At 39.2% G+C, this 16,948-nt stretch overlaps 1 protein-coding gene across 1 annotated transcript in view; it reads left to right on the forward strand.

Annotated features, from left to right (window-relative positions):
- The first annotated feature begins 3,927 nt into the window (after window positions 1–3,927).
- Window positions 3,928–16,948, forward strand: part of pemt (phosphatidylethanolamine N-methyltransferase) — a 100,755-nt gene continuing 87,734 nt past the window's right edge. Inside the window, exons 1-2 of the mRNA XM_030078679.1 lie at window positions 3,928–4,195; window positions 8,270–8,377. Coding sequence (XP_029934539.1) covers window positions 4,103–4,195; window positions 8,270–8,377 — 201 coding nt within the window. The 5' untranslated portion in view covers window positions 3,928–4,102. The remainder of the gene's footprint in view (window positions 4,196–8,269; window positions 8,378–16,948) is intronic.

Raw genomic sequence — 16,948 nt, forward strand, 5'->3', positions numbered from 1 at the left:
TTCCTGGCTGAGAATCTTTATCTTCAGGCGTGTTTCCTGCGTTAGGTTCCTTGTTTTAGCCATTTTTGTGTCTGAAGAACTTTCAAATGTGCTGGCTTTATATAGACACCAAGCTTGGCTACAAAAATTGTCTTTTAATAAAAAGAACGACCTTCATCACTGGTACCAAAATGACCCAATACTCAAAATGTCTTATGTATTTTTATGGAACCAATCAATTTGAAGTTTTTAATGGCTTTTTTAGGATTTGTTTAGTATTTTGGCTGTGACTGTATTAAAAGAAACTGCACTTGAAGACCTAAGAGTGATTCTGAATGCAATATTTCACAAATGCACTTTTTTCCACCACTGTGCATCCATGGGCACAACACGCTTTGATTTGGTTTATTTTCCCATCCTGGTTATGACATGTGGATGGATTGAGCTGTTAAACGTGGCCGGTTGCTTCATGTCTCATTACTATAGCGAAGAGGAAGATCCTGGTCATTTTATACCTGGAAACTGAAACTCTTTTGGCTTCATGTGTCACTGAGCGAGCTTCATAGTGTGAGAGCGTGAGTGTGATGATGCGATCTCTGGTGTCATCTTTTATTCTTTTTTTTTTTGTTTATTTAATCTTGAAATCTGTGGATACTGCTGAAAACTGTGAATTTCCTTCGGGATGAATAAAGTATCTATCTATCTATCTATCTGTTAGCGTGAAGGAGGTGGATTATTTACCTCATCGTCCGTTGTCTTCGATGTCTTTGGAGGAGAAAGTGGAAGTGAAGACACTGGGGGATGTTCACATGTCACAAAAATAACAGCTGACACAAAAGGACAGGTGAGCCGAGGGGGCGGCCCACGTCTCTCAATGAAAGGAGGAAAAATGTTGCTTCTATTGTAGCATTATGTTCAGTGGTCAAGGATACTCCTGTTGTATACCGAAAGGTTTTTCTATTTAAATAAGCAGCACATCACATTGGTTTCCACGTGCTTTTATATTGTGCCGTGTGAAAGCCAGCCAAACAAAAACAAAGTATCAAATGCATTGTTTGTCTGAATGATGCAAACGGCGTCTTGGCTTGTAAATTAAGGTTTAAAGAAAAAAAAAGACATTTGCATAGAGACATTCATTGTTTTTTTTTCTCTCACATGAATTTATCTGCTTTCTTTCCTCATGACGGGAAGTAAAGGAGTGAGGGACGGTGAAGGAGGAGCAGAGCCTCGGGCATCAAGCTCAGCTCCTCGTTTCTTCACCCGGTGGAGCCTCACAGGTGGAGGAGCTCAGTCGGGAGGCGGCGAGGCCTCGTGCTATCACTCCTCCTCTTCCTCCACACCGGGGGGGCGGCCGCTGAAAACTGAGCCGCTGGGATGGAAACAAACAGCTGGAGGTGAAGGAGAGGAGAGGGAATAAGGAGGAGGAGGAGAAAACAGAGGAAATGAGGCTGCAGGAAAAGGACAAGAAACATTAACGATAATGGAGTGGGGTGGAAAAGAAGAATAACTTTATTTGTTTAGCTTGTCCATTTCCCTTTACATGAACTTTTTTAACCACATTCTGAACTAGCACAATATCCATTTTTATATTTAAAAAATAAATTTAAAAAAGGAGATGGGGTAAAGTGTCCCTCACTTTTCTGCACTGTAAAAAAAAAAAAAAAAAAAAAAAAAGCTCATCGACATTACAGTAAAAAACTGTCAAACAGCAACAGTAAAAGACCATAAAATCCAAACTGGTAGATAAATTAAATTAGAATAAACTAAGAAAACAGTACATCACTTTAATTTTTGCCATAAAATAACTGTGAAAATAAACATTTTGGGTAAAAATTGGCAGGAAAATACCATCATTTCATGTAAGCATGTAATTACCCTAAAATTAGTGTTATTCTGTTTATATTACAGATTTCAATCATGTGTACATTTAAATTGAGTAGAAAACTTTTACCCATTCAGCAAAACCTTAAACCTCAAATATATACTGTAATATACCATACACATGTTTATATAAAAACTGTTATTTTTAAAGAAAGTTACTGTAAACAGGTTTACAGTATGTGGACATGTGGAGATTGTCACCGTATTTTTTTTTTTTTTTTCAGTGAAGTTCTGGCAACTACAGCTGCCAGAAGTTTACCGTAAATTTCACTGTTTTTTTTTTTTTTTTTTTTTTTTTTTTACAGTGCAGGCTAAAGGTTAAAGCCCTATAGCGCCAACCAGCTGAGGGACGGAGACACACACTGCACTGCTGGATGAAGACTGTGGTGCTGAGTGGGCACTGAAGTGGCTGAATACACTCTAAACACACACACACAGTAATACACACACACACACACACACACACACACACCTATACCCAGTTAATCATGACTGCATTAGTCACAATGAGCTACACAGCAGCAGCTGCTCATCTCAGTCTCCTCAACATGAGAGGACACGTGGCTCCACAAGTAAAATAAAAAACTAAATTAAAAATAAAATAAATGTGCTTGTCGGATAATCTGTGTAAATGCTGTCATTTGTTTCTCTCTTACTCTGGTTTGTGTTTTATTCCTCGCCATCATCTCTCCAAGGGGGTGTGTGTCAGTGTTTTATAAGCCTCATAAGGAGAGACGTGACGGTAAATAAGGTGGTAAAGTGTGTGAGCTCATCACGAGGCGAGCAGCAGCCGAGACAAACACAGCCGGCCTTTATTTTCAGCAGAAACTAATGACCTGTGCTTTATTTTCCCTTTAAAACAGTTTTACCTACATCAGCTGCACACTTGTTCCTATGTTTACCTGGGCTACTACAGTCTTTAGTTTTTCTAGGTTTTTTTTTTTTTTTTTTTTTTAAATCAATTTATATATATAAATAAATCTATCTATCTATCTATCTATCTATATATATAGAAAGATAGATAGATAGATAGATATAGATAGATAGATATAGTTTTCTATTTTCATATAGTTTTGCAGTTTTACTTAATTTGTTTCACTAATTTTCTGTGAGGGCTCGGTACACTTTATTTCTTTACTTTATTTCCCATTTATTTTTTAATTTCCTTTTTTATTTTTAATATTTTACTGTAATTTTTGTTTAGTCTCAGTTCTAGCTGTATTTTTCATATGGTGGTGTTTTCTTTTTTTTTTTTTAAAGGTATATTAGATACAAACACATTAACATATTTCTGCATGTTTGCAATATGTGCTGTGTAATGCAAACATTAAATCTGGTATTGACAGGATATTTTCATTACATTTTTAAAATTTCCCCACTCAAAATTTATTCTTCACTACCTTCTACAAAACAGTTTATTTTTTTTTAAGCTCTGATTTCTTTCACAAGCACACAACACTGCTCCAGTTGTTATATTCAAATCAATATTTCAGTGTATGAAATACTCTTCATGTCATGTCATGTTTTAATAATTTATATATCCTGTGAAGTTTACATGCAGCCCCATAAAGGTGACCACAAATCAAAAGAAAAATATGGGCTGACTAAGTTTAACCTGACTGCTTCCACACTCCTGATTATGAAAAAAATAAAATTAAAAAAATAAGAAAAAATACATTTAAAAATAAGAAAAAAATTAAGAAAAAATAACACATAAAAATAACAGTAATAATGAAAACAATAAATTATAATTTAAATTTAAAATGAAATATTATATTACATTTAAAAATAAAGCAGAGTAAAATAAATAAATAACTGAATGAATAAATAAATAAATAAATAAAAGCCAAGGTTTTTTTCAGCCTGTATGTGAATATGCTGCAGGTCTAGCGTCCCAACAAAACAGATTTTATTTACTTTCTGGGTGAAAGGTGGAAATGTATGTGTGTGTGTGTGCGTGTGTGTGTGTGTGTGTGTGTATGATCTGTCAGTCGGCACGCTCTGTGGTTCAATAACGCTGAACTTTGAACCACATTACCCAGAAGCCACTGCAGTAGGTGAGAGGTCACCCGCGCTGCCCGGTGAGCACGAGCACCCCAAGCAGGGACGGCTTGCACTTTAGTGTCACCTGCATGCCATTACAGGCGACACACACACACACACACACACACACACACACACACACACACACACACACACACACACACACACACACACACACACACACGCTGCGGGTGTGTGTATGAGCGACGCCGCCGCCGACACGGAGGAGAACGCCGCGGCTCGTGCGCTGCTGGACTGCTGCGGAGGCCTCAACAACCTGGACTACAGCAAGGTAAACAAAAACACAAACAAACAAACAACAACAATAACGACACGTGTAGACGGTTTGTAGGAGCCGCCTGTCGTCCGCGAGCCTCCTCAGACTCACACCGAGGCTCGGAGGAGGAGGACCGGGGGGTTTTGTCGGAGGAACAACTTCCGCTCCGCTCCTTTCAGAATAAAAGCATAGAGGATACATAAAGCGAGAGGTGCGACTCAGTCGTGTCAAAATGAAAGTGAGGCGATTTCAGCAGGAGGTTATGTGTTTTTTTTATTTGTGTATTTCCCTTTTCCTACATTTTGTTATTGTATGTTCATTGTTATTTATTTTAAATTAGTTTTATACTGAAATAGCCTATATTTACAACGACTGTCATAATAAAATAAATAAATAAATATATGGAGAATGTATCCTTCATGTTCACTATATGGACAAAAGTATTGTTCCACCTCCATGTTACATACAGGAGCTTTTCTGACCTCCCAATCTAAATCCAGAGGCATTAACATGGAGTTGGTCCCCCTTTGCTCCGTTCTAGTTGATCCCAAAGGTGTTGGATGGGGTTGAGGTCGGGGCTCTGTCGGGCCGCTCAAGTTCTTACACGCCAAACTCAGCCGGCCACGCCTTTATGGAGCTGCTCTGTGCACTGGGGCTCAGTCATGCTGGGACAGGAAAGGGCCTTCCTTCCCCAAACTGGTCCCACAGAGCTGGAAGCAGAGAATTGTCCAAAATGTCTCGGTGAGCTGAAGCGTCAAGAACTGAGGCCGATCCCAGAAATAAAACCAGCCCACAGCTTTGTTCCTCCTCCAGCAAACTGCACAGTCGGCACAATGCACTCAGGCAGGGAACGTTCTCCCGGTAAAGGGCTGCTCTTTCCATTGTTTTTGGAAAGTAGTGCTGCTATTAAGATTTTTTCATGTAAATTTTTGAAGGTTTGAGCTTTGCAAACCAACACCCACCCAGCCCCATTGTGTTGGGGTGAAGGGAGACAGAGTGGAAACCTCACCAGATCACACAGAAACTGTCTGGATTTCAGACTGCATAAGGGATAAAAGGGAAAATATCTATTTTTTTTTTTTTTTAGTGTTGTGTGAACTCTTCCTTTAAATTGGTATTTCATAACAGTAGGCAACCAGCTCTTAAAAGCCCGGCTCAGGCTTTGCTCTGTGAATGGTAAGTAGCCAAAGTGCGCTTTAACTCGGGGCGTTTCGATCATATTTTTTCCGCCTGCCGACGCCTGAGGAATGTAAAGTTGCTGACAGAAATGATCAGAGATGCCTGTCACATTCTTGCTCTGCTTGGTATTCAATGAAACCCTCCTCTCTCCACATTAATGGCACAATTCAAAACACCATCAAACAGGAATTGTGCATTTTCCTTGTGTGCTCGTGCAGGAAGAAGCCACGTCGTTTTAGAGCTGATAAAATAAAAGCGTACAAGCTTTTGGTTTGCAAAAGAGCTTCAACCAAATTGTAAAGTATTCATGTAAGATGCCACATAATGTTTTCTCATTTTGTGTCAGCTTGTCTGTCTTGGTGCAGTGCGTTATTGATCTTAATCGTAAATGTGTAGTTTTAACACAAATCCGTTGCTTCAGGATAAAGTCAGCTCTCTCGGCATGTCGTGTGTAAATCACGAGGAGGGTTGCGAGCGTTAAGCGTGACAAAATCAGCTATCGGATCTCTCCATCTCTCCCAGGCTGTGACGGATTTATCAGTCGATGCACATCGGCTGAATTTTCCCCGTCTCACTTTATGACCCTCAGCGTGACGCCCGGAGAAAACCCTGCAGGGCGACGCCGGCAGCGCCCTGTCCTCAGCCACTGACGCACGCTGATGGTTAATCGTGCCTCAACTTCACTTTCTGCCGTTAATAACTGTATTATTGTTGCTATGATTTAGCATTTAGAGGATTCACTATATGATGAAACTCAAGTGTTCATTGTGGTGTGAAAATAGTCCAAGGCACTGATGTAAAAAAAAATCCACAAAAAATTTTGTTCCACAAGTCTTTGAAACTAATAATTAGAATGAATAAAGTCATAAAAAAAAAAAAAAAAGTCATGTCAAATTATCTATCAAAGCAGCCGGGTTAGTCATCGAAGCCATAATCATACGAGAGGAGCTATTCCAAAAGGTTCAAAGTGTAATTAGCAGTTAATGTTGGATGAAATTGAGTCTTTCTGGTGTTTTCTATTAGTTCCCTATTGTTTCCACTTGTTCATTATTGAGACACCAGCACTTTGAATTGTGTTCGTTATAATCAGGGTTGGTTGTTTCAAGACTTTTTTTTTCCTCTTGGTTTTAGTTCATTTAGCGCCACCCTTAGTTTAGCCTGCCTCTCACATCCTCTTGCTGAATTTTAATCTGTTGCTGGTTTCCTTCATTTCCTCTTAACTTCTTAATTTCCTGTTTTGATGACACTTGATTTTTTTTCTTGGTTCTTAAATGTGTTTTCCTTTTTAGTCTCGGCTTTTTTAATTGTGCACATTTGCATTGTAACGCACTTTAGGTTAACTCCTGTTGTTTTTAAATGCTCCATAAGAAATAAAAGTGACTCGACTCAACTTTAGATGGGAGACCGAAGTTGGACCTAAAGTTTAATATCCTAACAACTAAAATCAGCCTGAAAGTGGAGATGGAGGCACTTCCACTGTGTGAAATGACAAGAAATACTTGATGTTTTTACGATTCCCTCCCCTTTATGTGAACCCGCCGTCTGACGTATTAAACACAAGGTCAGGGAGGGTCCTTGCCATGAAAGACGAGCTGTGTTGCTCCTCTCATCTGCCATCGGTGAACTTGAATTCCCTGCATGACTGTGACATTAATCAGGTGTAAAAACGCAGAGAGCGAACGAGGAGGGAATCTATCTTGGCAGCTAGAGAAGTGTTGAACATTTGCTCAGTCTCAGCTCCGTCGGTCTCAGATCACAGGATGATTTTGCGGTTGTGGAGCGAGAGAGATGCACATCTGATTTTACGCTCAGTCTACACCGCTCATTCCCATGTCTGTTATTTGAATTGATTTATATACCAAGCTCCTCGCTCTGTGCCGCACGTCATCTTTCATCTGTTGTTCCTCGGCTCGCGGTGAAAACGCCGTATGGGAAGCTGCTGCCGTCACAGCGGCTCTGAGGCCGGCGGCTGCAGGGAGGGCAGCGTGGCCGAGACCAGATCTGGTGGAGAAAGGGTAATGACCTGCAGGGTATTCGAGACGAAAAGAGGCAATAAGCCAATAAAGCAATGTACATGCTATCCCAAATCTAAAAAAATAATGTGCCAAGACATACAGAGTCAAGATGAATATGGATGTGCCTGCAGAAGCTTTGTATTCTGTATCAATTTCTTGCCTCACACAGGTGAAATCACTTTAAAATATGCAAAAAAAATCTCCATATTTAAGTAAATTCAAGTCAAGTCAATCTTTTAGTCTCATACTCTGTCTTTAAATCTTGTTTTTCCTTCAAATAAGTTTTTAAAAAAAAAAAAAAATCTCTCAATGGGATAAAATAATCTCATTTGTGCCCAATACTAATCAACTTGTTTCCAGAATTTTCTTGAGTCAAACATCATTTTCTTGATCCTAGTGGGCTGATCTGCCTTGTTCTGCCTTGTCTCAACAGATTTATATACTTGTTCTGAGAAAAATGAATAAAGCAAGTGAAACTCCAGTGGGAACAAGTGGGATTATCTAATCCCACTGGCAGATTTTTCCACTTGTAAGACTGAATAAGACACTAAGTGACTTGTTAAGATGGAGGGGTTTTGTTTTGCAGGCAGTTGAACAGATGGAGAAAAACTCATCTTGGAAAATTTTAATCTATTTGGAGAAAAGAGACAACATCTGATATTGTAGCTGAGAACCAGGACGAGTCTGAGTCCAAAAATGATAAAAACGACTTGAGACCGAGACGAGACTCGAGCAGCAGCCCCGTGTCGTTTTTCACATCTGTGCAGTTTGGTGGCCGACACTTGAAACACATTTAAAACTGATTCATGAATACATATCAGGCTACGTTTTCCTTCCTCCTGATGAACTGAAACACTTTCGGCCTCATTTTCTCAAACTCTGCTCTGCCTCTCAGGTGGACATGTCTCCGATGGAGGACGTCCTGAAGCACGTTGACGTTCGCGACTCGAGGTTCTGCGTCGCTGTGATCGCCATCATTTTCAACCCTCTCTTCTGGAACCTGGTGAGTAGATGGAACGCCTACAACTGGTGGCTCTCCGTCCAAACGAGAGGTTTTCTTTGTTTTTCCATATAGAAATATCTCTGCCCTGCAGTTTGTGGCCAGAAAAATCTCTTCCTAGAAATCTCTTCCTAGAAAGTACAGTACTGACAAAAAAAGATCTTTTTTTAATATAATATTATATATATTATATTAAAAAAAGATCGTTTTTTTGTCAATATATATTATTCTATATATATTTATATTTATATTTATATTCCTTTCTTTATTTTTCTTGACTATTTGCTCTTTTTACTTTACACTTGGAGTGGGAGTTGTTATTGTAACAAAAAGTAATTTCCCCCTGGGGATCAATAAAGTATTCTGATTCTGATTCTGATTCTGATTAATTGTAGATTAATCACCATCAAAGTAAAAAATCTTCATGGGGATTTTGATATGGCACTTGTGCAGTATGTAGCCTCATGTAGACTACATACTGTGTACATACTGAATATGCAAACAATATTATAGAAGAAAAATCAGCTGATTCTGAGGGGGCCAGGTGGGATTTTTTTTTTTTTTTTCTGAATTGGTTGATTTTATATGGAGTGAGCCTTAAGACTCTTAATTAAGACTCCTCATTGCAGTATCCTATAAAAGAAATCTGTCTTTTCTTTGAATCTTTTCGACTCTCTGGTGGTCAGATATATATTTTTTTATCTTCTCAAATCACACCTGAGGAAATGACAGGCTTTAATAAGGGTGCAGGTCCCGTTGTGGCACTTTTTAGGCATCATAAGGTTTAAGGAACAGTTGAGAAAAGGTTTTTTTTTTTGTATGTCAGTGTGTTCATTATGTGCCCAGGCTGAAAGGATGAAGGAGAGCTTCTTCCACTGATGTTCTGGCCTTGTGAGCAGAACACAGAGCCGTATTCACGACGTATCAAGGATGTTCCCTCCGCCGCTTAAACAAGCCCCGTCGTTACAGTGCGTACAGTGTTCAGCAGCGCCTGCCTCTTAACCTCGCTGCAATCACACTCCGACCTTCTTCTTCTTCTTCTTTTTATTTTTTTTTTAAGTCAAATAGATCATTTCTTAGAATTGACATAGTTTTTTTTTCAGTTCCTTGCTTTTCACTCTCTTTGCTGGATTTCTTCTGAGTTTCTCTCTTATTTTTTGATCACTTACAAGAACATTCAGAGTGAGTTTACCTTGGATGTAAAAATATGACTTACTTTAACCCTATAAAGCCATTAGGGTTAGGGTTAGGGTTAAAGAGAAAAAGTGTTTGAACATTACACTCAATCCCTTCCGGCTCCAGAGCAGACAATTTCACAACAGCGAGCAGTAAAAGGTGAATTATTGTCATTATTACTGAATCTTTCTGTAATAATTAATATTAATGCCTTTAAAATGATGTAATAGTAAACATTAATTTACACTGTACATTTTCTCCTGATACATGGAGCTCTTCTGTTGGAAATAAGCTATCAGGGGCTTTTATTTTGACACTGACCTGCAGTTGAATTCTGTGTTGTTTATTTATTTATTTATTTATTTTTGACCTCAGATGTTGACTTTTTTTTATGAGGTGCCGTCATGACAAAGTGTTGTTTAACATCAGAAAGTAGGAACAAGCTGTTCTGCCTAATTAGGCCATAAATAATATTGATCAGGAGGTGCATTTATTTCAGTATATTTTCCCTTTCCTTTCCTTTCCTTTCCTTTCCTTTCTTTTTCTTTTCTTTTCCTTTTCCTTTCCTTTCCTTTCCTTTCCTTTCCTTTCCTTTCCTTTCCTTTCCTTTCTTTTTCTTTCCCTTTCCTTTTCTTTCCCTTCCCTTTCCTTTCCTTCCCTTTCCTTTCCTTTCCTTTCTTTTCTTTCCCTTTCCTTTCTTTTCCTTTCTTTTTCTTTTCCTTTCCTTTTCCTTTCCCTTTCCTTTCCTTTCCTTTTCCTTTCCTTTCCTTTCCTTTCCTTGTCTTGTCTTTTCTTTTTGCTTTTCTTTTCTCTTCTTTCATTTTTCTTCTGTCCTTGTCATTTCAGTGCACTTTCCTTTTCATGTGCTCTTTGTATTTTCTTCTTTTTTCTTCGTTTGTTGTCTCTTCTGTTGTACTTGTTTTTTCTTTTTTCTTTTTTTTTCTGTCCATATCTGTTCTTATCTTTTTTCTTCCTTTTTCTCTTGTTTTTCTTGTTGTTTTCTTATCTTATCTTTTCTTCTTTCTTTTTTCATCTTTTTTCTTTCCTTTCCTTTCCTTGTCTTGTCTTTTAACTTTTTTTCCGTTTTCTCTTTTCTTTTCTCTTTTCTTTCCTGGTGCTCATTGCTTGTCTTTCTCGTCTTTTTACGTCTCGTCTGATTTTATGTTATCATCTTTTCTTGTCTTTTCTCTCTCCGTTGTGCAGAAGAGCTGTACAAACTCTCACCGAACTTTTCCATCACACTCTCCTCTCTGATGTGGTTCAGTGTCTGGTCCTGCTAAACCTTCATGTTGACACGACGCTGCCCCAAATGAAATTCTGCGATATCAGAGAAAATCGCTCTATGTGCTTTTATCTCTCAGCACTTTCCTGCCACAGTAACTCTTTGATCCTGTGCGGCTCCTCTGCTGCCTGTAATGCTGTCGATTCATGAATTGCTGCTTGTTCTGTTTTGTGGGTTTCATAACATGCCGCTGTAATTCCACTCGCATGATTGTTTGGGCATGTAAACACACACTCTGAGGGAGCCCATCCACTGGAAATGTGTTAAGTGGAGGCACTTACACAACACCTTGAGCCGCCCGCTTTCACGGCCGCTCTCGGTATTTACATCCAGCCTTCGCGCCTGAAGTGGATAACTGTGAGGACGAGTTAGAAAAGAGCAAGACGAAGACATTCAGAGCGAAATAATTGCGCTCGGGATAGAAACTCAGGCATCGGTGCAGAAAATGACGGTACATTTCAGCCTGGAAGGTATCCTGCCACCGATTAAAAACACAGAATGACCATCTTTACAGGAGAAATAATCAATAACTAACACTTACCTGGACAAAATTAGTTGATTATTACTGTTACTGTAAGTGGACACTTTGAGTTCTGACATGCTGTGAGTTTACATAACAAGCGTGGCTAAAAAAAAAAAAAAAACTGTGTTAGATAGATAGATAGATAGATAGATAGATAGATAGATAGATACTTTACTCATCCCGAAGGAAATTCAGTTTTTCAGCAGTATCCACAGATTACAAGATTAAATAAAGAAAAAATAAAGAAAAAAATAAAGAATAAATAATAAAGAATAAGATCTAACTAAATAAATAAAACATAAAGAATAAGATCTAATAAAAAATAAAGAATAAGATCTAAGTCACAAGCTCCCAAAGTTAAACTGGTTCCTCTGAAGCTCTGGTTCTTAATCCGTAAAACAGCACCACAGGGGGCGCTGTGCAGTAAAACTACCCAGTACTCCACAAGGAAACATGTGAACAAATAATCATGATAATTGTTTATATTAAAAATGTTTATGCCTTCCCTTGTGTCTTACTCATCTTGCGACCCCCAAAAAGTATCTCATGACCCGCCGGGGGGTCCCGACCCCCAGTTTGAGAACCCCTGTTTCAGCGTGTGTAAATTCAAGCAGTTTATGTGGGGAACAGTGAAATGCACGAGTCCAGACAAACCCTGAGACCATGTGGATCCAAGTGCAGCCATTTTACTTCTGTGTTTATTGTCGTAATAGTGTTGAAGGATTAATGCACATATTTTTACATGATGCACACACTTTAAAAAAAAAATAGGATTAATGCACAGCTGCAGTTGCTAAAAACAGCTTATTCAGATAACGTTATTCACACTGAAAATGGATTAAATACAACACATAGATAAAAAAAAAAAATGTCACAGTTGCAGACTGTAAGAGAGTGAAAAAGGAACATTTTCAAAAGTGAAAAATAAGATAAGATAAGATATTCCTTTGAATATCTTGAATATCTTGGGGAAATTTCATGCATTACAGCAGCAAAGTGGATAGCAAGATATGAAACATAATTTACACTATAAACAGTATAAACAGATAATAAATAGCAAAAAGCAATATAAATATTATAAAAAAGTACTTTATACTGATTACTAAATTTAAAAGACAAAACTAATGAGTTAAGTAATATAATTATTGTAACTTGTTAGCCCCAGCATGGTCCTTCATTTTGTTTGACACAAAGGTCGGGCCAGGTGAGGTCAGGCCGCCACTCATGAGAATCCACTCTGTACCTTTACTCTCAGACCTGGTCGGCTGCGGTTGGAGTGGTTTGCCCTGCTCTCTTTCTTTTCTTTTCTTTTTTTTTTTTTTTTTGTGAATGAGCTCACTGCTTGCACAGGCTCATGTCGCTTCGCCGAGCTGTGACGCTGATTTGACGCCACGTGTTCACCGCGGCTCCACGCTCCGACATGAGAGGTCAGAGTTGGCTCAATTATTTGCATTAAAGTAAATGTCGCGAGGTGTTCTCGCCCGGCACATGACTCCAAATCACCTTCTTTATTTTATTTTTTATTTTTTCTTGGTGCATTGTGCTGGAAGATAACCTGTAAGTGGGCGTAATGGGCGCTGCAGAGGCAAACAGCATTACAGCTGATGAACCCTCTCAGGGACAGAAACACAAAGATCTTTTCGTCTTTCTTAGTTTGAGGTGCTTGTGTCTGGAATAATCGTATTTGGCGTAGTTGGTCAAAAGAAAGGCGCAGAGCGATGTCATGGCTGTTGTAAGCAGGGGCGCCTTAACCTTCAGGATCTGGGGCCACGGACGTTTCGGAGGCACGTGTTTAAACATTAATGGGTCTAAACATTTTTTTTCCGCCCAGGCAAGCCTGTGCATTCAGTTTCCAGTGGTTGTAAGGCCAATAACGCACTGGCATGTCTTCAAATGAACAGATGCTGACTTTGCTGAATGCATTTCAGTCCAGAGAAGTCGGTGATTCATTTCATTGTTAAAGGGCCACATCAGTGATTTTTAACATTCGGCCCATTTACTACAATTTCCCAACATTTTTGCATGTCAACAAACCATTTTTCAAATCATGCAGGAGTGCTAAAGATTTTACAACTTGTAATCAAAATCTCTCACTTTTCAAATTAGATTATTTTTTTTTTTTTAGTTTTTTTTTGAAAATGGTGTTCTGCTTCAGTGATTCAATGATTGGCTGCGGAGAGCAAAACGTTTCCCGGTCGTCCTAAAGCGGATGTTTTGTCCATGTTTGAAATCTCAAACTCCACCGAAATCTGATTTTCAAAAAACCTCGGGAAATTCAGAGTGCGGTCCAGGGACCCACAGGGGGCCCCTGAGGGTCTCCCAGAGGCCCCTCAGCAAAAATACTTAAGTTAAGCTTAATTTCACTATATTTCACACTCTTTCAGCCATCAATTAAACACACGCAATCTGGTGTCAATCTAGAATCACTGATCTGATTTTTAAATAAATAATTGTAGTATTTATAATGTATACTTTTTTATTGATAAATTTCAGGTCATTTTTTTTTTTTTTTTTTTTTTTAATTTTTGGCTAATTTTCTTGTATTATCTATCTGTCTCTATGTCTGTCTATCTATCAGTTGCTCATTTCAAGAAGATAAAGAATTTTTTTTTTTATTTGATTTATTTATTTGACAGGGACAATGCAGTCAAACATAGTTACAGGCTTGCAGCTGATGTGATGCATATAGAGTTTATAGCTAGTGCTAATTCTCAACTCCAGTCCCCGGTTGGGCTCTTCCACAACATTGGAGTGCAATACAAAATATACGCAGCATCAAGTCAGCGATCTAATATTATATTTATATAACATAAAATAATGCAATTATGCAAGATAATTTTAACATGTACAAAATATGCAAACATGGAGGTGAAATCATCGCTCTTGGGGGACGGCAGTGTCGTGTTGCCTTGCTTCAGTGCAGTTTTTGAGCTCTAACTATGGATTGAGCTCAGACACTCAAAATTAAAAATCTTTCAGCGACACGAGGACACCGAGCGAGCGACGGATTTTCTCCCGCCACCTCCAGAAACGTGTAAATTTAAGCGCGGTGTCAGGTTAGGACGAGCGCTGCCGCTTCCAGCTCCTGTCACTGATCATGTTGTCAGTGATAATATATAATAATGAGAAATGTCCATCACAAGTTACCAGGGTGCAGATGAGGTCTTCAAATTGCTTCACTTCATAATGATATGAATGGAGAAAAGCAGTGAAATCAGCAAGTGTTGGGTGATGAAAGACTGAAATGATTATCCAAATTGGAAATGATCGGTTTTCCGTTGATCGACTAATCAATTAATTTGTCTCAGCAGCAGTTATGATGGTGTTTCATCTCAGCAGGCTGCATGTCAGAGGTTTTGTCACCGTATGGCCAACGCGGGCTCCATATGGCCCGTCGAATGCCAACGCACGTCCTACGTCACAGTGTAGACACTCTCACACACACACACACACACACACACACACACACACACACACACACGCACAGTCAGCCCCATTGAGTTTTTGTCCTTCCCTGACTCATTGACTGTCGCTGCCTAATCTCCTCCGTCACGTTTTCCACCCGCCACGTTTCCTTTCGTTCCCCCCCATCCCGTCCCCAAAAAGTGCGAGCGAGGAGAAACCCGTGTCTTTTCTCCTAAATAAGAAAGAGCAAGGGTGCACGTTGTTCTTTTCTTTTTTTTTTTTTTCTTCTAACAGGAGGAGATTAAAGTCACTGACAGATGAGAAAGCTGCGGCCCACACTGAGCCTCCATGACAGAAAAAAAACCAAAAAAACTCTCGTCTCATGTTTTGGTAGAATGAGCGTGCAGCTCTGTTCAAAGAGACGGTATTGATTATTGATTATTATTCGCTTTTTCCTTGTGCTGCAGGTTGGGCTTCACCTCAGACACACTTGACATTTTTAGCATTTTGTGTTTCCAGTTTAAGATCTTGTTTTTCTTCAAACAAGGAAAAAAAAAAAAAATGAAATAATGAGATAATCCCGCTGGTTTCCAATGTAGTTTCACTTGTTTCAGTAATTTTTCCAGGAATAAGTATAAATATGCTGAAACAAGGCAGACTAAGGCAGATTAGCCCACTAGGATCAATAAAATGACACTTGATTGACACTTGAGTGAAGAAAATTCTGGAAGCATGCTGCTAGGGTGACAAATATGACACTAAAAAAGGCGCAACACTGTGGTAAAATATTTTTTATTTCGTTAAGCAACACGAGTTATCATGAGTAATAATCCACATCAAAATATTAAGAAGAAGAACTTGGATTGGATCATTTTTTCTGTAAGTGTGCAGCCCTGTTAACGCACAGTGACAGCCAATGGGAGCTCAGGGTGAAGAGGCGAAGGATTCACCTACACACCCTGCATGTTATATTCAGCACACACACACACACACACACACACACACACACACACACACGTATATACTGTGATATATATTAGATAATCCTGGAAAAAAAACTCCTACCTGCTCGTACATGACGGTACTTTTTGCAATAGCGACTTGTTCAGTGAACACAGAGTTCCTGCTGAAGGCCTGTTCCTTGAATTTGTGGTGTGTGTGTGTGTGTGTGTGTGTGTGTGTGTGTGTGTGTGTGTGTGTGTGTGTGTGTGTGTGTGCGTGCGCTCCTGTATGTGTGTGTGTGTGTGTGTGTGTGTGTGTGTGTATGGGTACTGATCATGATGTACCAACACCCAAACATCACTGCTTGACCTTTTATCTTTTCACACTGACATGAGCACAGTCAGTGAATGAGGCAGCGGGTGCACTGACACACACACACACACACACACACACACACACACACACACACACACACACAGATCTCACTGATTTGAGCTCTGCTTTAGGAAAACATGAACTTCTGTGAAATCAGGCTTAGTTCCGATTTTCAGATATACGCGGATTTTATTAATTTTAATGTTTTCACCCTCACTCTGTCACAATAAGTACAATCTAAACCGACCTCAGAAACACCTGCATCATGGGCAGGACCATCGGAGACCTTTCACAATAAAAGCTCAAGTCAGCAAAGTTGAGAAGAGGATCGTGCTCCTACTTTGTTGGTTAGACTTCTTGTCATTTCCAAATTTCACAATAAAAGCTGCACCATGAAAAAACTCTAGACTTAGCTGGTGAAAATGTGGAATAAGTATCATGGGCAATGAGAACCATGTAGCCTCAACATCATACAATGTGCTTACTCCACATGTGTCAGTTGAGTCTACAGGGTCCTCACTTCAGTTTTAGCGTAATGCCCCTTTAAAAGCATGTAGTGTGCAGCGTGTTCTCTCCTCCTTTTCTAACTGCATGGAAAAGATCCCAGCTAACACAGTTACTGTTTGGAAAAAGGAGCTCAGTCAGGACATTTGAAATGAGACACTTTGGACTTTTACTGCAGGAGATTTTTACTGCACTACTTCTACTTGTACTGCAGTCACATACCAGCAGAGGAACAGTACTTCTACTTCTACTGCGGTCAGATATCAGCAGAGGAACAGTACTTCTACTTCTACTGCAGTCAGATACCAGCAGAGGAACAGTACTTCTACTTCTACTGCAGTCAAATACTAGCAGAGGAACAGTACTT

Source organism: Myripristis murdjan, chromosome 19 (genome assembly GCF_902150065.1).
Source record: "Myripristis murdjan chromosome 19, fMyrMur1.1, whole genome shotgun sequence".
Taxonomy (NCBI): domain Eukaryota; kingdom Metazoa; phylum Chordata; class Actinopteri; order Holocentriformes; family Holocentridae; genus Myripristis; species Myripristis murdjan.